At 45.6% G+C, this 20,323-nt stretch overlaps 1 protein-coding gene across 2 annotated transcripts; it reads left to right on the top strand.

Moving 5' to 3' along the window:
• Positions 1–636: 636 nt before the first annotated feature.
• Positions 637–20,130, top strand: Strip1 (striatin interacting protein 1). Of its 2 annotated transcripts, XM_047521170.1 has the most exons (21): positions 637–833; positions 4,019–4,088; positions 4,821–4,895; positions 5,236–5,370; positions 5,472–5,592; positions 6,369–6,437; positions 7,460–7,566; positions 7,671–7,798; positions 9,311–9,493; positions 9,864–10,081; positions 11,320–11,385; positions 11,495–11,558; positions 12,786–12,857; positions 13,417–13,491; positions 13,720–13,817; positions 14,985–15,111; positions 15,326–15,426; positions 16,223–16,289; positions 16,814–16,918; positions 17,561–17,765; positions 19,179–20,130. In XM_047521170.1, the coding sequence occupies exons 1-21, from the start codon at positions 654–656 to the stop codon at positions 19,424–19,426; spliced, it is 2,514 nt and encodes an 837-aa protein (XP_047377126.1). In that variant the 5' UTR covers positions 637–653; the 3' UTR covers positions 19,427–20,130. The 2 variants fall into 2 exon arrangements, with proteins under 2 accessions (XP_047377126.1, XP_047377136.1); XM_047521180.1 differs by lacking the exon at positions 12,786–12,857.
• The last annotated feature ends 193 nt before the right edge of the window (positions 20,131–20,323 follow it).

Raw genomic sequence — 20,323 nt, 5'->3', positions numbered from 1 at the left:
TCCTGTACCCAGTAAACACCCTCTCTGTTCCTTCTTCTCCTATTATTTTCCTAATAATAATAATTATTATTATTATATATATTATATATATATATATATATAATATATATATGTTTACTGTCAGGCCCACTACGCACTGTTACACACCATAAGTGCAGAAAATTGTCTTGTGTTCCATTCTATCCCACTGCCAGGTGCATAGGAGACAATTATTAAATGCTTGCTGAATGCACGATTAGCATTTGTCGACATTGTGTTTATTTATTCATTTGTTTGCATTATCTACCCCATGTGAATGTCAACTCCATGAAGGTTGGGTACTATATCTCCCAAGCCTTCTAACAGGGATATGACACTGATAAGTACAAAGTGATATTAGAGGGATAACTAAATTGGAAGAACTAAAGGAGGTCTCATAGATAAAAATGGCATCTAAATGGAATTTGAAGGAAGGAGGGGGAAACTGAATATGATCAAAAAGGGAAAGATTTCTCGCAGAAGGAATCTCGGGAAGTGTGTAGAAGTCAAGATGGCTTACAGAGCTTGCCGCCACACTCAATATGGCAACCAGAGAAATTTCCTGGAGGAAATAACGCGAGAGTTGCATAACAGCAACTGTCCGCGAATTGAGCTGGGGGTGTGGAGCAGCCAAGATGGAGCCGGCAGCGGGTGTTCCCGGCCCGCTGATTGTGAACAACAAGCAGCCCCAGCCACCACCACCTCCGCCGCCCGCAAGCGCGCAGCCTCTACCCGGAGCACCGCGGCCTGGTGGGGGCCTCCTGCCCGGGGGCAAAACTAGAGAGTTCAATCGCAACCAGCGCAAAGACTCCGAGGTCAGGAGCTTCGGGGGGCGAGGCCAGCACCGAGCGGGCGGTGGCGGGGTCCCGGGGCCGTTCCAGGGCCAATCTGGACTTCCCAGAGGGCTTGGAGGCTCGGGTCGGGTCGGGGAGCTGTCACGTTATAGCCGAAGGAGTTTCAAGAGAGGCTGGCAGCTCTCGGAGATGGGGGCGTGAAGGCGGGAGCCCATTTGCGATGTCCTCCGACCCGGACAGGAGCCACAGATCGCTCGGCTTGCTTCTCTGGGGCCCGGGGCGTGGGCGTGACCTCGGCCTCGGGTCCTGTCCTAGGGTGAAGAGCGTGTGCCCAGGAGGTCGCCACCGCACCCCCAACCCCTCGTTCTGGGCATGCGGTGGATCGCGCGTATTGGCAGGGAAGGGATTACTAGCAAGGGTTTAGAAATAACTTAGAAGCAGCCCTTAGCCAAATATTACTACTAGTACTGCGTGAACAGCGACTGCAAGAGTAGCAGGGGAAATATCCCGCGTCCCTCCGACTTAATTAATGCAGGCTGAGGAAATGGGCAGAGGGTGCCTGGTGGTTAATGTTCCCAGTGCGACTGATGCTCAGCCGATGAAGATCAGAAATACACATTTTAAAACATACTTTAGGGCACAGAATTTCCTCCTCTTCAGAGTGAGCAGTGCCTCCCCTTTCCGAGACACTGTAGTCTGGAGCCGACTATTCACCTCGCCCTAAGTTAAAATTCCTCCCACTTCTTCCCTTTGTAGAACTCATGAATGAAGACACACTTTGCAGAGTTTTAAGGCTTCTTAATCAACTGTGTTCCCAGAGCACTTACTATGTGGTCTTCTTCACCTGAGTCAACTCCTAGGCTGGTCAACAGTCAGGTGTTAATTAATGAGAGGGAATTCGTCATTGTCCAAGCATGATGATCCAGCTCATACCAAAAAATGAAGATAGTTTTTAAACCTGTAAAATCAGTTCCTTTCAATCATCTGTTTCTTTGTTGCAAGGCCACTTCTCTAGTAAAATGAAAAATGGGCAAACCCAAAGTAGCAGTACCTTGAGTTTGAAGTAAATTATTTGAATGAGCAAAGAAGCCAACCTGGAGCCCTTGCATGATGGGATAATGGGACATCAATGGTGTCTATTCAGCAGTTTTTCAAGTGTGGAGGATTATGCAGTTGGTAAGGGTGAACCCACTTTTTGATCATTAAGAGGAGTTTTTCGGTTTGGGGGAGTTACATCCCTATTCTTTTTATTTTTTGAGACAGGGTCTTGCTAAGTTGCTGAAGTTTTTGCTAAGTTGTTGAGGCTAGCCTCAAACTTCTGATCCTCTTGCCTCAATCTCCAGAGTTGCTGGGATTACAGGCATGTATCACCCCACCAGCAGAAATTCTCTCTCTGTGTGTATTTGGTGCTGGGGATTCAACGTAGGGCCTGGTGATTACTCTACTTCTAAGCTACACCTCCAACCCTCATTAAAAAAAAAAGTTTTAAATTTTCATAAGCAACCATGAATGGTCAGATAAAAATACTCTTTGATGCACTTTATTTATTTAGTGGTGCAGGAGATTGAATTCAGTGCCTTGTGCTTGCTAGGTAACTGTTGAACCACTGACCTGCATCCCTAACCTCTATGATACGTTTTAATTTATCTTTCTATCCTTTAATTTCTATACAGATTCAACACGTGGAAGGCCAGTGGAACAGACAGGGAGACCTAGCTAATAAATTGTTTACTTAGAGATACCGATACTACACTCTTCCTCTTGTCATTATTTTGGTGGCCTAATCAATGTCTGGAGGACAAGGAGGCTAAAGTTTGATGAGCATTTATTTCACACCTCATAATTTTTAAAAATATTTTTAGTTGTAGATGGACACAATGACCTTACTTAGGTTTTTTTTTTTTTTTTTTTTTAATTGTGGTGCTGAGGACCAAACCCAGTGCCTCACACATATAAGCACTGTACCACTGAACCACAACTCCAGCCCTGGTGCTACATAATTTTGATCAGACCTTAAAAACATTCAAAGTAGCCTTTTGTCATCCCCATTCCATAATGGAGAAGCTGATGCTCAGTAACTTGTGAATGCGTACATTGTCTATGAATAAGGAATAGAGTTCTTGCTTGTGGGTGGTTTTGTCTTCTCAAGTAAATTTTTAAAATTTTTCTTTAATTTTAAATTTTTGTTTGTTTTTGTGGTACTGGCAATTAAACTCAGGGCTTCCATGTGCTAGGTAAGCACTCTACCACTGAGCTACATCACTGCCCTTCTATTTTATTTTGACACAGGTCTTACTAAGTTGCCCAGGCTGACCCAGAACTTGTGATCCTCCTGAGTAGATGAGATTAACAGGTTGCACCACTGCACCCAGCTTCTTTCCTTTCTTTTCCTTTTTTCTGTGGTGCTGGGGATTGAACCCAGGGCCTTGTACACACTAGACAATTGCTCTACCACTGAGCTACACCCCCACCAGCCCCCCAAGTAAATTTTAATTAAGCCTAAGAAGTGTACTTGTCTCTTCCTCACTTCTTCACTCTTCCCAGTACAGAGTGTCCAAGATGGCGTGTTATTAGTAATCACCTGTCTCCAGCATTAAAAATATGTTTTTGGCATATTCTATCCTGTGTGTGGGAGGGAAAAAATCTGTTCCAGTTTTTGCCTTCTTTGTCACTTGTCGTGGAAATTTGAGAAATGGGCAGGAAAGCTGAAGGTTTCAGTACTTATTTTGTCCAAAATTGGTGATAACCTACTAGCCAGAAAGAAGTGACACTTCTGAATTTTTACCACCATATGGAGTGCTCATTCACTGCACAAAATAGAAGCTTTATGTTTTTTCAAATACATATATTCAAATATAAACCATTCATTCACTCATTCAGGCCAAGTACCTTGCTAGACAACTGTGGAATCATGTGGTAAACAAAATGGATGAAATTCCTATTCTGGTAGAAAGGCAGACACTAAAACACATCAGTATATAATTATAAATTATGATAAGTGCTCTGAAGGCAAAATAGTAGTTGTTCTGAGAAGGCTTAATAGTGAGAACTGAGCTATCCCAGAAGACAAAATAGTGTGACAACATCAAGAAAGTGGAGGCAATGATATCCTATAACATACTAGTGTCTCTTGAAGCATGTGTGTTTTTCCTTTGGAAACCATTCAGGATAATCTTTCACGGAAAGCTCCCTCCTTTTATCAACAGGGTTATTCTGAGTCTCCAGACCTTGAGTTTGAATATGCTGATACAGACAAATGGGCTGCAGAGCTCTCAGGTAAAGCATAGGCCTTCATGTTATTCGAGGGTAGTTTTTTCCTTATTGGTTTGTAAGAAAATTAAGAATGAATATTATTTTGGAGTTTGTTGCTTTACCTAGTTAGACCTATCATTGATATGTATAAAACAAGTGATAGTTATTGAATTCAAGCCCTGCATATCTCATAACTTTGAGTTGTCCTTTACTTTTATGAAGGGTCTATTTGTTGTCAACCCAGTCCTAGTGTGAGACTGTGATGCTTCTTGACCACACACCATCCCCTTGACAGTGCTGTCTTACGGCAATGGGTCATGAGGGATGCTGGTAAATATGCTTGCATCTGTGCACATCTATTGCTGCCATTATTGTTCATGTGCAGTGTGATCAGTGTGAGTTGCTTTCAACCCCCCGTAATATAGATCCTACTCAGAAGGCAGCACTTGGGAGATACATGTTTAAGGTGATGACCAGCCTCTGGCATTGTGGGATGAATGCACATCAGACTGAAGTGCTCTGATTTATGCTTCACTGACTTGGTTGTTAGCTACAAGGCAGGTCACCATTCTGTCTGTTGTGTACATCAGACCACTAAGACCCCCTTAGTCGTTAAGAGAGCATAGTCCAGGAGTCCCTGTGATTAAGGGACAGAGTTGGGACTGGAAACAAATGCCTTACCCTCCCTGCTTCATGCGAAACTTGGTATGGAATGTGGTCATGGAACTGCTGCTGATGAGATTTTGTTCTTGACAGAGCTTTACAGCTACACAGAAGGGCCAGAATTCCTGATGAATCGGAAGTGCTTTGAGGAAGACTTCCGGATCCATGGTGAGACTTTTTGGTCCCCTTCACCCTGCATCAAGAGAGCTGCAAGGTTTCTCTTTAATTATCTGAATAACCTAAGTCATCCTAGAGTAGCATAAGAAAACTGCTGAACCATGATTGTTGAAGGTGGGATGCAACACTTGGAGTGGGCCTCATGGACATTTTGGTGGGAGCTTTTCAAGAAATTCAGATTCATAGAGTAGAATTATGACCATATTCCTTACATAGGCAGTGTATTATCTTTTTGGTCCTGCAGTGATACTGATCCTGAGGATCAACACAGAATCCATCCCACTGTGAGGATTTTTCTGGGCTGAGTATTAACTGCTCTCTTGCCCTGCAGTGACAGACAAGAAGTGGACTGAGTTGGATACCAACCAGCACCGTACCCATGCCATGAGGCTCCTGGATGGCTTGGAAGTCACTGCCCGGGAGAAGAGACTCAAGGTGGCCCGAGCAATTCTGTATGTTGCCCAAGGTACTGTGTGGATTTCCTCAGGGACCCCTGGTAATTCTGCCAGTAATGTCGCTCAGTCATATATGTGGAGTTGCTTGGCAAGCTGTGCCCTATGTTTTCAGGAACTTTTGGGGAGTGCAGCTCAGAGGCTGAGGTGCAGTTCTGGATGCGCTACAACATCTTTCTGCTCTTGGAGGTGGGCACGTTCAATGCGTTGGTGGAGCTCCTCAACATGGAAATAGAGTGAGCACCTCTGCTTGCAGGGCTTGAGTAGGGAAAGGAAGGAAGGGGAGTGGGGACAGAACTGGAAGAACTGACTGACTTTGAGAAGGGTAAAGGGGTCTGGTTCCAGGCTCTGTTTTGACTAGCTGGGGTTGAATAATGAGGAAGTTGCTCGGCCACACCTTAAAGACTAATCAAGATTAATGACAGGTTCCTACAGCTCCCTAACACTGGAGCTTCCTGTGCAGGCCTAATGTACCAGTCAGACAGCTTCTCATTTTGAATTCCTTTTTGAACCCCTGTGTTTTTCTTGCACTTTCCCTTTGGCAGGAGGTCAGACACAAGTCTGACATCTGGGCTCAAGCAAAGCCTACTCTAGCCTGTCCTTTATCCACCGGGCAGGTCACCTGCTACTCATCTAAGGGTAACACCATCAGTAATAATAATTAAGAGCATTGAATGTTACATGTCCCAGGCATTGTTCAGGATGTCACATGTACTAATTCATGTTAATGACATAGCTACTATTTTCACCCCCATGTTAGAGGTGAGGAAACTGAGGTACAGAGAAGTTGAATACCTTTCCTAAGTGCACATAGTAAGTGTTAGGGTTAGGATTCAAACCTTGGTGGTCTGGTCCAGGGCCTAAGTTCCTAACCAGTATCCTATAACCTCTTATGCAATCTAAGTACATACCATAACATTTGGTTTCCCCATGAAGCAGTACATACTTGGCTGGGGCATTACTTACCATGGCCTTGCTGGCAAAAGTGCTGACTCTTAAATCTCTCCTGCAGCAACAGTGCCGCGTGCAGCAGTGCGGTGAGGAAGCCCGCCATCTCCTTGGCTGACAGCACAGACCTGAGGTGAAGCAAGCAGCAAACCTGGGCACCTTGAGCTTTAGCCAGAGAATGAGCTCAGAGCAGAGTGTGGGAGGGTGTCATTGGGTTTCCTGGCTGTGGGTGCTTTCCTTCTGTACACACTAATCTGCAGGTATGATGGGCTCAGTGTGAGTAATTAGGGAGCCCTGCTGAAGGCTTTACCTATGGGGGGGCTCTGGAAAATAGAGGAAATCCAGGGTCAAGATACTTAACAGAGCCACAGTTAAGTGTGGGCAAGGAGACCCACACTACCGTTAAGACTTGGTTGTGGAGTATTTTATATTTGAATGAAACACGATGTTGCTTCCTGGGCTCCCACCTTCTCATGTGCACAGCTTGATCCCTACCTTCACTTGATTAGTTCTGACAACTTCACAGTGTTTCATGGCTTCACAGGAAGTAATAGGAACTGCTAAGCAGCAAGATTACCTTTCTATATTTGAGGGTCGAAATCTGTCTCTTTTGGTGAATTTGGAAACTTTTCAGACTGAATATTTGTGGTGTTCCCCATGTATTAAGGTCTCTTGGTGTCACCTCCTGGTTTCCACTCTGTCATTGTGAACTCCGTTCTTATTCTTTCTGTGATCATGTCCTGCTTTGACCCCTTGTAGCTCAATCACACCTCTGTGGTTTTTACACTCCAGGAAGCTTAGGTCAGTAAGTCCTTTTGGACATTCTTGTTCATACTCATTCATTCCACAACCACTTGTTAAGCACCTGCTTTGAGTAAGCACTTTTTAGACATGAAATAGAAAACAGTAAGATCTTATCCTAACCAGAGCAATGAAACTCTGAATGAAGCATGAGACAGGAAAGCCTTCAGCATTCTTTTACTCTGTGGGACACTCAGATTGTCCCTTTTCTTCTCAGTTTTCTTTGCATTACAGCCTTCCCCCACCAGCTAGCCTTTGTACACAGGCTTTTTTGTGTTAGTTGGGATGTGAGGAAGCCAAGGGTGCCCCTCAATCCCTTGTCCTGCTCCGTTATGAGCTGACTCTTATGCTCAGGGTTCTGCTCAACATCATGTACCTGATTGTGGAGACTGTTCATCAGGAGTATGAGGGCGACAAGGCTGAGTGGAGGACAATGCGACAGACCTTCAGAGGCGAGCTGGGTAGGACCCTGGGGATCCTCTTAGATACCCTGCCTGGGAGCTGAGCCTGGAGGACTTTGGGGGTTCTGTTGCTGCCTGTTGTTCTGATGCCCTGTTACCTCCAGGCTCCCCGCTGTACAACAATGAGCCATTTGCCATCATGCTGTTTGGGATGGTCACCAAATTTTGCAGTGGCCATGCCCCCCACTTTCCCATGAAGAAAGTTCTCTTGCTGCTCTGGAAGACAGTATTGGTGAGTACCTTCTTAGGGGGAACTCAGGTGCTGGGGATGGTACAGGAGGGAGACCTTGTATAGTTGGCTGTCCATTTCCATTGGTTTACATCCAAGAATTCAGCCAATCACAGGCCAAAAATATTTGGGGGAAAATGTATTTGTACTGAATATGTACAGACTTTTCTTGTCATTTCCTGAAATATACAGTATATCAATAGTTTATGTAGCATTTAATATGTATTAAGTATTTTAAGTGATCTAGACATGATTCAAAGTATATAGGAGGATGTGTATAAGTCGTATGCAAGTAGGATACCATTTTATATAAGGGACTTGAGTATTTGCAGATTTTGGTAACCACTTAGGAGAGGGGTTTGGAAACCAATCCCCTATGGATAATTAGAAATGACTGCATTTGCTTTTGAATGCTGAATTACGTGAATATGTAACCCCACTGGTTTTAAATTATAAAAAGCTCCTGAAAGGAGATGACAAAAGAAATGTCTTTTGGCCCACAACAGCCAAGGAAGACTTAGCTTTTGAGTCAAAATAGATTGGCTCCCTAACCTCTTGATGCTATTTTCTCATAGAATAGCTTCACCCCTAGACACAACACCTCTCAGAAAGTACCTTCCACACCTGGAGTTTGTAAAGTCATTGAGGGAGTTTGAGCTGGTGTAGTTGAGGCCTCTCCATCAGATGTCACTTAAAGGAAGCAAGGATGGGTCTTGAGCTCCTCTGTTTTTCTCAGTGTCTTATGTGAAACTAACTTTCTAGCTGGGAAGGACATGGGAATGGGGCAGGGGCTGCCAGTAGCAAGCATACTTGTCTTGAGGGTCACAGTCAGTGGCCACATTGGCCAGGCATAAACCCTTTCTGCCTGGGGGATACTGCTTTCCCTGAGGTCTGCCCGCTTCTCTCAGAAAGGGTTCTCTGTAGCCAGGGTTCAGGGAGCTTCAGGCCCTTTACTAGTCATCCACATGTTTTATCTTGGCCAGACATCCTGCTGGTTCCTCATGAAGCCTCACTGAAGCCAGAGGAAAGCTGAGTTGCTCAGGGACAGTGATACTAAGTAGCCTAAAATGGAGTTTGGGCTTTTAGGGAGATGTTTAATATGTTTTTGTACCCCTTTAATTTGAACAACCAACAATGTGTTTCCAGTTTGACTTTGAAAGACTGGCATGCACAACCTTTGAAGTAAGAGTCTGTCAGCTTTTCTAGGAACTGAAAGGGGCAGAGTTCCAGTCTGCTGCTTTTTAAAATTGAAAAATGTCACATGTAGAGCATTAAGTGTGTGCCCTAGGTTCCACCCACTGGTATTTCACTCTTTATTTGCTGCTTTTTCTCCTCTTACTTGCCAAAATCACTGAATTCTCCTTTGGTAGCTTTACTTCTTTGTTCAGAGAATGTGTGGGTCTCTGTAAAGACAGGTCATCATGTTGTCACATGTGCTTTTTGAACCTGACACCATGATCAGGGACCAGCCCAGTGGACATTATGACCCTCACTCTGCATCCCCGTTTGACATAGTGCACACTAGGTGGCTTTGAGGAGCTGCAGAGCATGAAAGCTGAGAAGCGCACCCTCCTGGGTCTTCCCCCCTTGCCTGAGGACAGCATCAAAGTGATCCGCAACATGAGGGCTGCCTCCCCACCAGCATCTGCCTCAGACCTGATTGAGCAGCAGCAGAAACGGGGCCGCCGGGAACACAAGGTGAGGTGACAGAGGTCCTGGGACTCCTGAGGGCTCTGGAGATGCACACTGGCAGCAGCATTGTCCCTGGAGGAGTGGGTGCTGGGAATCTGCTCTAATCAACTTCCTAATGAGAACAAATGCCTCCACAACAGGAATGTGGTCGTCAGCTCCGAACCAGGGTATAGTGGGTATTCAGGGCATGGCAGTTTTGAGCTATTAGAGCAAGAAATGATTTGTCATTTGGTTGTAATCTTGACTACTTTTCTGGGTTCTCCACTGTTCTTAGCTCTCTGCCTACACCTTTCTGTTCTGGCCACTTTCCCTGCATTTCCCTTTTCCATCTCGTCAGCTGGCTCTGGACTCCTCATCTCCTTCCGTTTATTTTCAGGCTCTGATAAAACAGGACAATTTAGATGCCTTCAATGAGCGTGATCCTTATAAGACTGATGACTCTCGAGAAGAGGAAGAGGAGAATGATGATGACAACAGTCTGGAGGGGGAGACATTCCCCCTTGAGCGCGATGAGGTGATGCCTCCTCCACTACAGCACCCCCAGACTGACAGACTCACCTGCCCAAAAGGGCTTCCGTGGGCTCCCAAGGTCAGGTGAGTTCAGACCTCCAGAACACTGTGGGCTCCTAAAGCCAGAGCCCTCACACCCCCAGGCCAGCACCTGGCCTGAGTCCCTGTGCATGGTCCTCTGTAGGACTAGGCCGACCTTGGCTTTGGAACAAAGCTTTCTTAAAGTACCTAATGTTGTCCTCGGGGCTTCTGGGGGTTGGCCTTGCCGGTCTCACACAAAGTGGCCCGTATATGGCTTCAAATTGGTAATCTGAATTGGCATTTGGTCAGACTTGCTAGTGAAGGAGAATAGGAAAAAAGTAAAAACAATTATTTGGGCAAATCTGTTCCTACCTTTCCTGGGGTTGTACATATTTGTTCATTCGTTTCTTTCAGTGCTGAGGTTAGAACTTGGGGACCTCGCACATACTAGACTATATAACAGAAAAATCGTAGATTCAGGAAGGGTTTCTTCAGAACCATAATTAAGATACTTGAGATAATATGGAGGTGAATTGATGAATGGGCGGATACCTGGAGATACAAAAATGGTATTTTTAAAATTTTTATTTATTTTTTGATTCATCGTACACAAATGGGGTACAACTTTTCATTTCTCTGGTTGTACACGATTTAGTCACAGTTTGTGTAATCATACATGTACATAGGATAATGATGTTTGTCTCATTCCATTATCTTTCCTTCCCCCCACCCCTCATTTCCCTCTACACAATCTAACATTCCTCCATTCTTCTCTTACCCCCTTACCCCCGTATCTTTTTGATTGGAAGTAATTTTAAGAAATAAAGGAGCATATGAAAAGATAAAGTCACTTTATTAATCCAGATAAAACCTCAGTTTTCTGTGAATGGAATGTAGCAGAGGTCGTCATAAAATGCAAGGTGTATATTGTTTGAGACAAGAAACTGACCCATGTGAAAAGTTAGTAGCTTACACCTCTCTGTTTAAGAATTAAACATTAAATTAAATATTTAAGAAAGCTTATTGACAGACATTACTGTCTGAATAAAGTATGCTTTGAAGTTTGATATATCACCTTAATTTTATGAGTAAACTAGTTGCACATATTTGTAGTTTATTAATCCAACAACACTATAAAGAACAACAAAATAGCTGGAGGTTTGCTTTTTTCCCCTTTTTGAAGGAAAAAAGAGTTCTGAGAGACTTTTTCTTTTCCTGGTTCAGTTTCTGGGTGCTCTTCTGTATTAACTAAGACACCTTGAAGTAGTATTTGTTAAAACCTTTCTTGTTTCCCTTGGCAGAGAGAAAGACATTGAGATGTTCCTCGAGTCCAGCCGCAGCAAATTCATAGGTTACACTCTAGGCAGGTAGGTGCAATCTGAGTTTCTTCCAAAGTTCATTCTCCTGTCCTTTGGTGTTTGGGGACCCAGATGAATCAATGTCAAGGCTCAGTACAAGGCCTTCTTTATTCTCCAGTGATACCAACACAGTGGTGGGGCTGCCCAGGCCAATCCACGAAAGCATCAAGACTCTGAAACAGGTAAGTGACTCTGGTTGAGCTTTTGGCCTATTTGATCCCCAGTGAGTAAAGTGAGCCCAGCCCAAGGGAATGGCTTTTCAGGACTATTGTCTGTCTGCCAGCAAGAGCTGGAACAGGGCAGCCTGGGAAGCAGCTCTTCATAGGTTTGATGGCTTGTAGCTGAGCTTTTGTTTGGCAGTGTGTGGTTCATTAAAGATTATCTTACCTGCCAGTGAGGTTTTAAGGAGCCCAGTAAAACCCTTTTCCTTGCCTACATTCTCAGGCAGTTGAGATAGAGGAGTAGGCAGACAGGAAATTGCAGTGCTAGCTTTTTCTGCTTGTGGAGCGATTGGGGAATGAGGCTTAAGAACACCATAGCTAGTGCCCTAATATCATACTTCTAGAATGAAGTGGCACACATACCCAGTCCCAGGCAGAGCTGAAGGGTCCTGCTAGGCCTCGCAGAGGAGTAGGAAGGGGACAGGCTCTCAGTTTTCAGCAGGCAGGCCAGCAAATTCTAAAAAGAATGGAGAAAGGGACTGTCCTGTCCCATAGTCCCCAATCACAGAGGGAAACAGTGGATAAGAGGAAGAGGCAGGGAAAGACCAGAGTACTTCTTAAATCTTCCACATGGAAGGTGACATCAAGTATGGGGAAGAACTGTCTTCTCCCCTAGTATACTCCAGAGTATCTAGAGTGTTAACTATATGTTTTGGAAACATTCTTGAAATTTGCAGCACCAATTGGTCTCTGTGCAGCTATATATTTTATTTTTATTTTTTAAAAATATTTTTAATTGTAGATGAACACAATGCCTTTATTTTGTTTGTTTGTTTATTTTTATGTGGTACTGGGTTTCAAACCCAGTTCCTCACACATACTAGGCAAGTGTACTACCACTGAGCTACAGCCCAGTCCCTGCAGCTAAGCTTTTTTAGTGCATACTTAGTTTTGCTTTTAATAACATTTTTCCTGTGACTATAGCTATCTGAAAGCCCTTTTCCCTCTCTTAATTTGCTTTTTTTTTTCTAATGTACTGTGGGCTTTTTATCCTGGTTATAAAAGGTATGTGCCCACCTACAAAAAATAGTTTGGGTTTGAAATTTTAGTTGGGGGTCTTTGTGGAGACTTTGCCGTCTTCTAAAAGACCATGTGTGAAGAAAAATATATGGGTCTTTGCCAGGGGGTGGGGAGTGTGCCAGGGTTTGAGGGCCGTTTCCCCCAGTGCCCCCTCTCCTGTCTATCCAGCACAAGTACACATCGATTGCAGAGGTCCAGGCGCAGATGGAGGAGGAGTACCTTCGCTCTCCTCTCTCAGGGGTGAGTTGCAGCCTTCTGCCCTCAGGGTCCCTAGATGTTTCCAAACTGTTTTGGGCCTGACCCACAAAGCTGCCTCAGGGCTCAGCCCTGCCTCTGAGAGCTCTCAGCCTGTGCCTGATGCAGGGGTGATGCATCTCTAACATAAGGGTATTGAGTGCAAGCTCTGAACCAGGTACCTGATTCTGAGTACCAGCTCTACCAGTCAGCAGATGGCAACTTGGGCGTATGCCTGTCTCTCTCCATGCTTTGTTTCCTTATGTGTAAAATAGGAATACTAGTTCCTTCTTCAAAGGGTTGTAATAAGGATTGAGTTATTACAATTAAAGCACCTGGCATGCTGCCTGTATGCATTTTGCTGTCATTACCATCAATGTCATTCTTTTTTTTTCTTTTATTTATACACACACACACACACACACACACATATAATTTTTTTCTTTTTAATCAGTGTCATTGTTTATGTTGATACTTAAGAATTCTCCTCCAACCAGCTAGCAAGCTGGCTCAGGAGATTGTAGCTTGGACTAGGGTTTTGTGTTTGTACTCTTTGTGTTAAAAGGGAGAAGAGGAAGTAGAACAAGTCCCTGCAGAAACCCTGTACCAAGGCTTGCTCCCCAGTCTGCCTCAGTATATGGTGAGTACTCTGTGTGCAGGATCCCTCTCAGTAGCCACCAGTAAGTACCTACAGTGGGATCCCCTCTCCACTACACTGGCCAGTCTTCCTTGAGGCTCCTGCCACCTGAGGACCTACAGGAACACTGCTTCTTGGGGCTTTGTCTTGGTCTTGGGCTCTTGTGTGTGTGTGTATGTGTGTGTGTGTGTGTGTGTGTGTCTGAGTGTCTGAGCAGTCTCTTCTTCCCAGATTGCCCTCCTAAAGATCCTGCTGGCTGCAGCTCCCACCTCAAAAGCCAAAACAGACTCTATCAACATCTTAGCAGATGTCCTACCTGAGGAAATGCCGTGAGTGTCATTCTTGTGAATGGTGCAGGTCAGGGGACAGAGGGCAAAAGGCAAATATTTCTTAGGTTGGTTTCTTTTTTTTGGTCCCTACTTCCCTGCAGGTTAACTTTAGGGTATTCCTGACTCAGATAAGGGAAACTACTGGATTCAGTAGTTTCGCTGGTTGAGGAGATGACTTTAGTTCCATTGGCCTGGATTCTAGTGTAGACTCTGCCACTGAGTGAACTCCTGAGTGAATTGGAAAAGTCATTCCTCCTTTGTAAAGTGGATGAGATAGCACTAGACATTTCCCAGAGCCCTTCCTCAAAGTCTTACCTGGAATGGTAGGGTCTGCTTCTGGGTGGTTTGCCAGTCACAGCTGAGTCTGTGCCTGTGTGGAATCTCCCATTGGCCACTGAACTGGCAGGTAGAATCCTGGAAAATGTCTCAGGAAATAGAGTGAACCCCTTAGGGCTCTTCCTCCCTGGGCCAACCTCCTCTCTTTGTGAGAGTACCAACTGAGCTTGTGTTCTACATTAAGAAGGACTGGGGCCCTCACCTAATCAGCCCACCTGCCTGCCAGTGTTGCCCACTTCTGAGCTCAGCTTTTTGGTGGCTGTGGCCCTGGGTCTGGCAGTGATGGTCAGGTGAGGGAGGAGGCAGGATTGGCTACACTAAAGGGAGAATCACTTAATTCTAGGCCACCTTGATGATCGTAGGAATAAAAGATTAGAGTCAACTATTATATCTCCTCATACAGATTTACAGTGAAAAAATCTTGAATTAAGAAACTGATGTAACTTGGTGCTTCCTAAATTTATCTGATTTCAAAACTTTAACTTTTTCCCATAACATAAAACTTCTCAATGTGCTGGTATGCTACAGAACACACTTAGGGGAATTCAGGCTAATAGAGCAGCCAAAGTATAGGGGTGATCTTGAAAAGAAGAAATATATGTTGGAAAGAATAGCAGAGAAACAGGCTCAGAATGTATTTGGGGGCGTCATGGAGAAGAAATAAATTGTGCAAAGTTAGATTACTTGGGAGGTAGTTGAAGCAGTATACCTGACTTCTGAGATCACCATGGGACCTTTGCCCAGAGGGTTCAGGAATCCGTCTCTTCTGTGTGCACCTAGAAGAGAGGTGCTGTGCATGCTGGCAGCTCACCTGCACACCTGTGTTTTCAGCACCACAGTGTTGCAGAGCATGAAGCTGGGGGTGGATGTGAATCGCCACAAAGAGGTCATTGTTAAAGCCATTTCTGCTCTGCTGCTGCTGCTGCTGAAGCACTTTAAGTTGAACCACGTCTATCAGGTACCTGCAGGACCTTCCTTCCTGTCTTCTGAGCAGGAGCCTCAAACAGTGTTGCTCCTCCAGTCTGAAAGAATGGGGTGTTGGCCTTTGGACCCACTTGACCTCTGCATGAATGTTCTAAGACACTGACCTACAATTGAGACCTTTTATTAAAAAAGAGGGTAAGGTCTCCAGGGACATACTTTTTTTTTTTTGGTCCTTCTATTGGTTTCAGTTTGAATACATGGCCCAGCACCTGGTGTTTGCCAACTGCATCCCTTTGATCCTAAAGTTCTTCAATCAAAACATCATGTCCTACATCACTGCCAAGAACAGGTGATGGGGACCAGGGACCAGGAGGGAGTGGGTTTGGCCAGACAGCAAGGCTCCTTTAGCTCTTCTTTCCCACTGAGTTCATTCAGCTAATATTTTTTGATACCCTTGAGCCAGAACTTTGCCAGACACAAGAACACATTGATGAATAAGAAAGGGCTCCTTCCTGAGGAAAAGCCTGTGTGCCAAATCTGAGTCTAACTAATCTAGTGACAGGTGACTCAGTCTGTGCACGAGCTGGAGGTGCTCACCTGAGCTCCAGTGCCACCTTTACTATCCCTTCAGCACTTTATTTTTTAAAGAGACCATTTGGGCCGCCCTTCTCTAAGGAGCTTGGCTGTGTGCACCGTCCAGCCCTGCCTGCTGACTCTTACACACACATGTGCTTTCAAGCTGACACTGGTGCCAGCTGCCCTTGAGAGTGTCTTCTTATCAACAGGAGACTCCAGAGGATGAGTTGCCAGCCAGATGTCTTGAGTAGGTCTTAGCATAAATCAGTTGCCTTGTTCTGTATCTCCCCTCCAGCCGCAGATTCATTACTTTGGAGAAGGTACGCTAGAGACTACACCTCTTAAAAGATTATAAACTAGTGTCCAGCCACAGGGGGCCCTTACAAGTTCTCTTGTAGCAGATATGTCCTCATCTTACAGTGAGGGAAGTGGGGATGGGACAAACAAGGTAAATTTCTACTTCTGCTTCAACAAGCAAGGAGGAGAGCCAGGAACCATCTCAGTCACAGATGTTCCACCAGACACAGGCCCGGTTCATGGTGGATATGTGGGTGCTCTTATCTCTACAGCATTTCTGTCCTGGATTACCCTCACTGTGTGGTAAATGAGCTGCCAGAGCTAACTGCAGAGAGTCTGGTGAGTGGCTGGGCTTTCCCCAGCATTCCCTTTGGCATGAAGTGTGCCGCCCCTACACAGGGATAGAGGACCTTCCACAGAGGTCACTTTTGAGTGCCTGGCTTTTAAAGCACTAGAAAGTACCCTGCAAAGAGGGTGGAGGGAGGGGCCTTGCAGAGTGGAAGGACTTGGAAATATGGGGTAGTCAGTTCAGGAGCCGGTCTTTAGGCATAGCTGGCCCAGAGATTGCCTAGGAGAGCTGCTTCCCTCTTCAGCATCCACAATGAACTCTGAGACCACAGCCCCTAGTTTTATGGCCCATGTTTCCTGTAGGAAAAATCTAGCAAGCTCACTACCCCCACAATTCCCTGCCCCCTTCTAGAGTGGTGTTCCCCTTGGGCTGCTCTGAGAGGAGGAGGAGAAGGTTCCTGGTAGAGGCATTGGAACCTAGTCTTTTTGAGTCAGGTTTGTTGAGGGCCTTTTGGAAACTGCTGAGAACCCCTGCAGCTGTGAGTGTTGTGTTTGTTTTTGGGTTTAACCTGTAGGAAGCAGGTGACAACAACCAGTTTTGCTGGAGGAATCTCTTTTCTTGTATCAATCTGCTTCGAATCTTGAACAAACTGACAAAATGGAAGCATTCAAGGACAATGGTGAGTCAGTGTAGTTGGCATGCCTAAAAGTGGGAACTCTCAGAAGAATGCCATACCTGTACCTTCCTCTCCCCCGCTGAAAGCAAGGAATTCAAGGGTAGGACTTGCTGCTGCAGCCCTGACCTCACCTAGCTTTGCTGCTGTAGCCATGTCCTTGCATATTAAGGGCTGGTTCCTTATTCCTTGATGAGTTGAACCGGAAGCTGGAAGAAACTTCAGTGCACTGTAAAAAACCCACACTCACAGATGAGCTTTTTTCTCTATCCTCTTAATTTTGATTGGTAACATGACCAGGGTCTGGGGTCTTCCTTAACCCCTGGGTCTCAGGATGCCTTTGGAATGGGGAGGCATCTCTGAGTGTTTGTACATTCTCTGAAATTATGTGTAGGTACACATGGGGATGTTCTGGTGAAGGAATGTAGAGCTTTCTTTAGGTTCCAAAGTGGCCCATAATTAGGGTGACCATCCTGATTTGTCTGGAACTTTCCCAGTTTAGCATTCAAAGTCTCATGTACCAGCAAACCCCTCAATCCAAGGGAAACTTGAGATGGCTCATTACTCTGTCTATAACCCTGGAAGCATTAGTGGTGGTGCATGCGTTTCCTATGTCCTCAACTGGACTTTTCACTGTGCCCTGCCCAGATGCTGGTGGTGTTCAAGTCGGCACCCATCTTGAAGCGGGCCCTGAAGGTGAAACAAGCCATGATGCAGCTGTATGTGCTGAAGCTGCTCAAGGTACAAACCAAGTACTTAGGGAGGCAGTGGCGCAAGAGCAACATGAAGACAATGTCTGCCATCTACCAGAAGGTGCGGCATCGGCTGAATGACGACTGGGCATATGGCAATGGTGAGATCACACATGAAGCAGGGTTGGATTAAGGTGTGGGGAAAGGTAACATTGCTCATTCCCTGCCCGGGGTACCTCAGGAAGCTCAGCTCCTGCTTTTGTGGCTTCAGGATGGGAGCTCTAGGAAGGACTTGAAAAGCTACCGAAGTTGGACATCTGTGGTCATTCCTTGTTTCTCTCTGTCCCTGCCCTTCAAGCCATTCCATTTGTAGAAATTGTCACCAAGATTTCTGCTTCTTTTTCAGCCCCACTGCACCTAAACACCTAAACTCTTGTAGCTTCTGACTGGCTCCTCGTTTCTTCCCCTCTATTTGTACTTTAGACTTAGCCCCAGTGATCTTTTCAACACACAGATCCTGTGCTCTCTCTTCTGAGTAAAATCCTTTGTTAGCTTCTTATTTCCCTTAGAATTAGAGTTGAACTTTTAAGCAAGGCAGGTGAGACCCACTCATCTTTCTTCCCTCTCCCCGTTTCCTAATCTGAGCTAGCTTCCTTTTCAGCTTCATAACCTCCATCACACCCCAGGTTGTCAGCCCAGCCTCCATCACACCCAGGGTTCCAGGCAAGGAGTACAGAGTCCTTCAGGTATCCACCAGAGATTAGTTCCAAGACCACCTGTGTATACCAAAATCCATATGCTCAAGTCCCTTCAGTTACAGGTTTGGCATTTATAGATATGGAGTCTGCCTGTACTTGCTCCTGAAACATTAGCTATGTCACTTCCCATTTCTGAGCCTCTGTGTGTACTGTCCCATCTTCTCACAGTCTCCCACATGCACCCCGACTGTTCTGTATCTGCTTGTTACCATGTGCTACAGTTTCTGTCCTGTAGCACTGTCACTACTGTGTCTGTACTCCAGTGTCCTATGAATTTGTGTGGGCCCAGGGTGGCACACAGCACCATCAGGGAGTAAGAGAGGATGAGCAGGGCTGGGGTTGTGGCTCAGTGGTGGAGTGCTCGCCTAGCATGTGTGAGGCCCTGGGTTCGATCCTCAGCACCACATAAAAATAAAGGTATTGTGACTGCCTACAACTAAAAAATATATATTAAAAAAGAGAGAGAAGGGATGAGCAAATGAGGGTCTCTCCAGGTTCCTGCCTCCTACCCCAGAGAGCCAGGGGGAACTTATCTTCAGAGAGATGTGTTATACACGTGGCTCTCCCTCTCTGGGTTTACATAATCTCTGTAATATAAGCCTTTTTCAGATATGGATTTTCTTCCTTAGACCTAACTCTCCTTCGCATCTAGGAAAGAATTCTTATTCATCTTCCTAAGGATGGGCTTTAAGGTGTCATGCTTCTAGCTGACAGTCACCCCTCTCAACTCTGGCTGACCTGGCCTCAGCCTCAGAGAACCCAGGCAGAACTTCTATAGGGCTGGCCTCCTAACCAGGTCTTACTGCTTTGTCTCAGATCTTGATGCCCGGCCTTGGGACTTCCAGGCAGAAGAGTGTGCCCTACGTGCCAACATTGAACGCTTTAATGCCCGGCGCTACGACCGAGCCCACAGCAACCCTGACTTCCTGCCAGTGGATAACTGCCTGCAGAGTGTCCTGGGCCAGCGGGTGGACCTTCCTGAGGACTTCCAGATGAACTATGACCTCTGGTTAGAAAGGGAGGTCTTTTCTAAGCCCATTTCCTGGGAAGAGCTGCTACAGTGAGGCTGCTATACGAGAAACTAAAACAAGGGTCATCACACACCTGAGGGATTGTCCTGGTCATTGCTGCAGTGCTCCCATCCACCTCCAGGTGGCAGCACAACCCCGCTGTGTCCTTAGCAGCTCTGGACCTGTGGGTCAGCCCAGGTTGGCCTCTCTGCTCGCAGCAACCTGCTCTGGAGCAGTCATCTCTCTATTTGGGATCCACTCTTCCTTTCCTCCCCTCAGCTTCCACCCTGCTCTCTTGGACATGGTTGGTTGCAGTTCATTTTGAAGTCAGCCCAAAACTGGGAAAAGCTGGGATGGGGTGGTTACTCCTTCTCATCACATCTGAGTTTAGGGTCATACCAACTCTTCCTAATACATGCAGCCTTGGCATGTCAGCTTGCCAAGGAAAGGGTTTAATATTAGGGCCAAAACCAGAAAGTTGATATCTTGGTTGTGCTCTTGGGGTTTCTGATGTCATTCCAGCCTCTTCAGTTTTATCCAGAGGCAATAGCAGAGGCTACTGTAGCTGCTGCACTCTTTGGTTTTGGATGGGGTTGAGGTAGGGAGAGAGGCTTTCCTTAACCAGAGGTGCCTGTTTCCTTCTGGGTTTGCAAGGGCCTGTAAATATCTCTCTATAAATCTGTTGTGTGTTCTTGTGTCATGTTGGGATTTTTAATGTGTATGTGTATTCTGTTTACATTAAAAGGAAACAAAAGCAATCCCATGACCTTGTCTGTAGGAAATATGGCTTCTGAAAAATCTCCAGATCTCAAAAATAACTTTTCCTGCCAGCACTGATAGGTCACCCACTTTGTCCCCTGTCAGGATTTCTGCCTTTCCCATCCAAGGTACTTTTCTAAAATGTCATCACCCCACATGAATCTGGGATTGCTCAAGCCCAGCTCCAGGGCT

Source organism: Sciurus carolinensis, chromosome 1, assembly GCF_902686445.1.
Source record: "Sciurus carolinensis chromosome 1, mSciCar1.2, whole genome shotgun sequence".
Classification (NCBI taxonomy): domain Eukaryota; kingdom Metazoa; phylum Chordata; class Mammalia; order Rodentia; family Sciuridae; genus Sciurus; species Sciurus carolinensis.
Note: the sequence above shows the minus strand (reverse complement) of the source record. Positions and strands in the feature narration are given on the sequence as shown.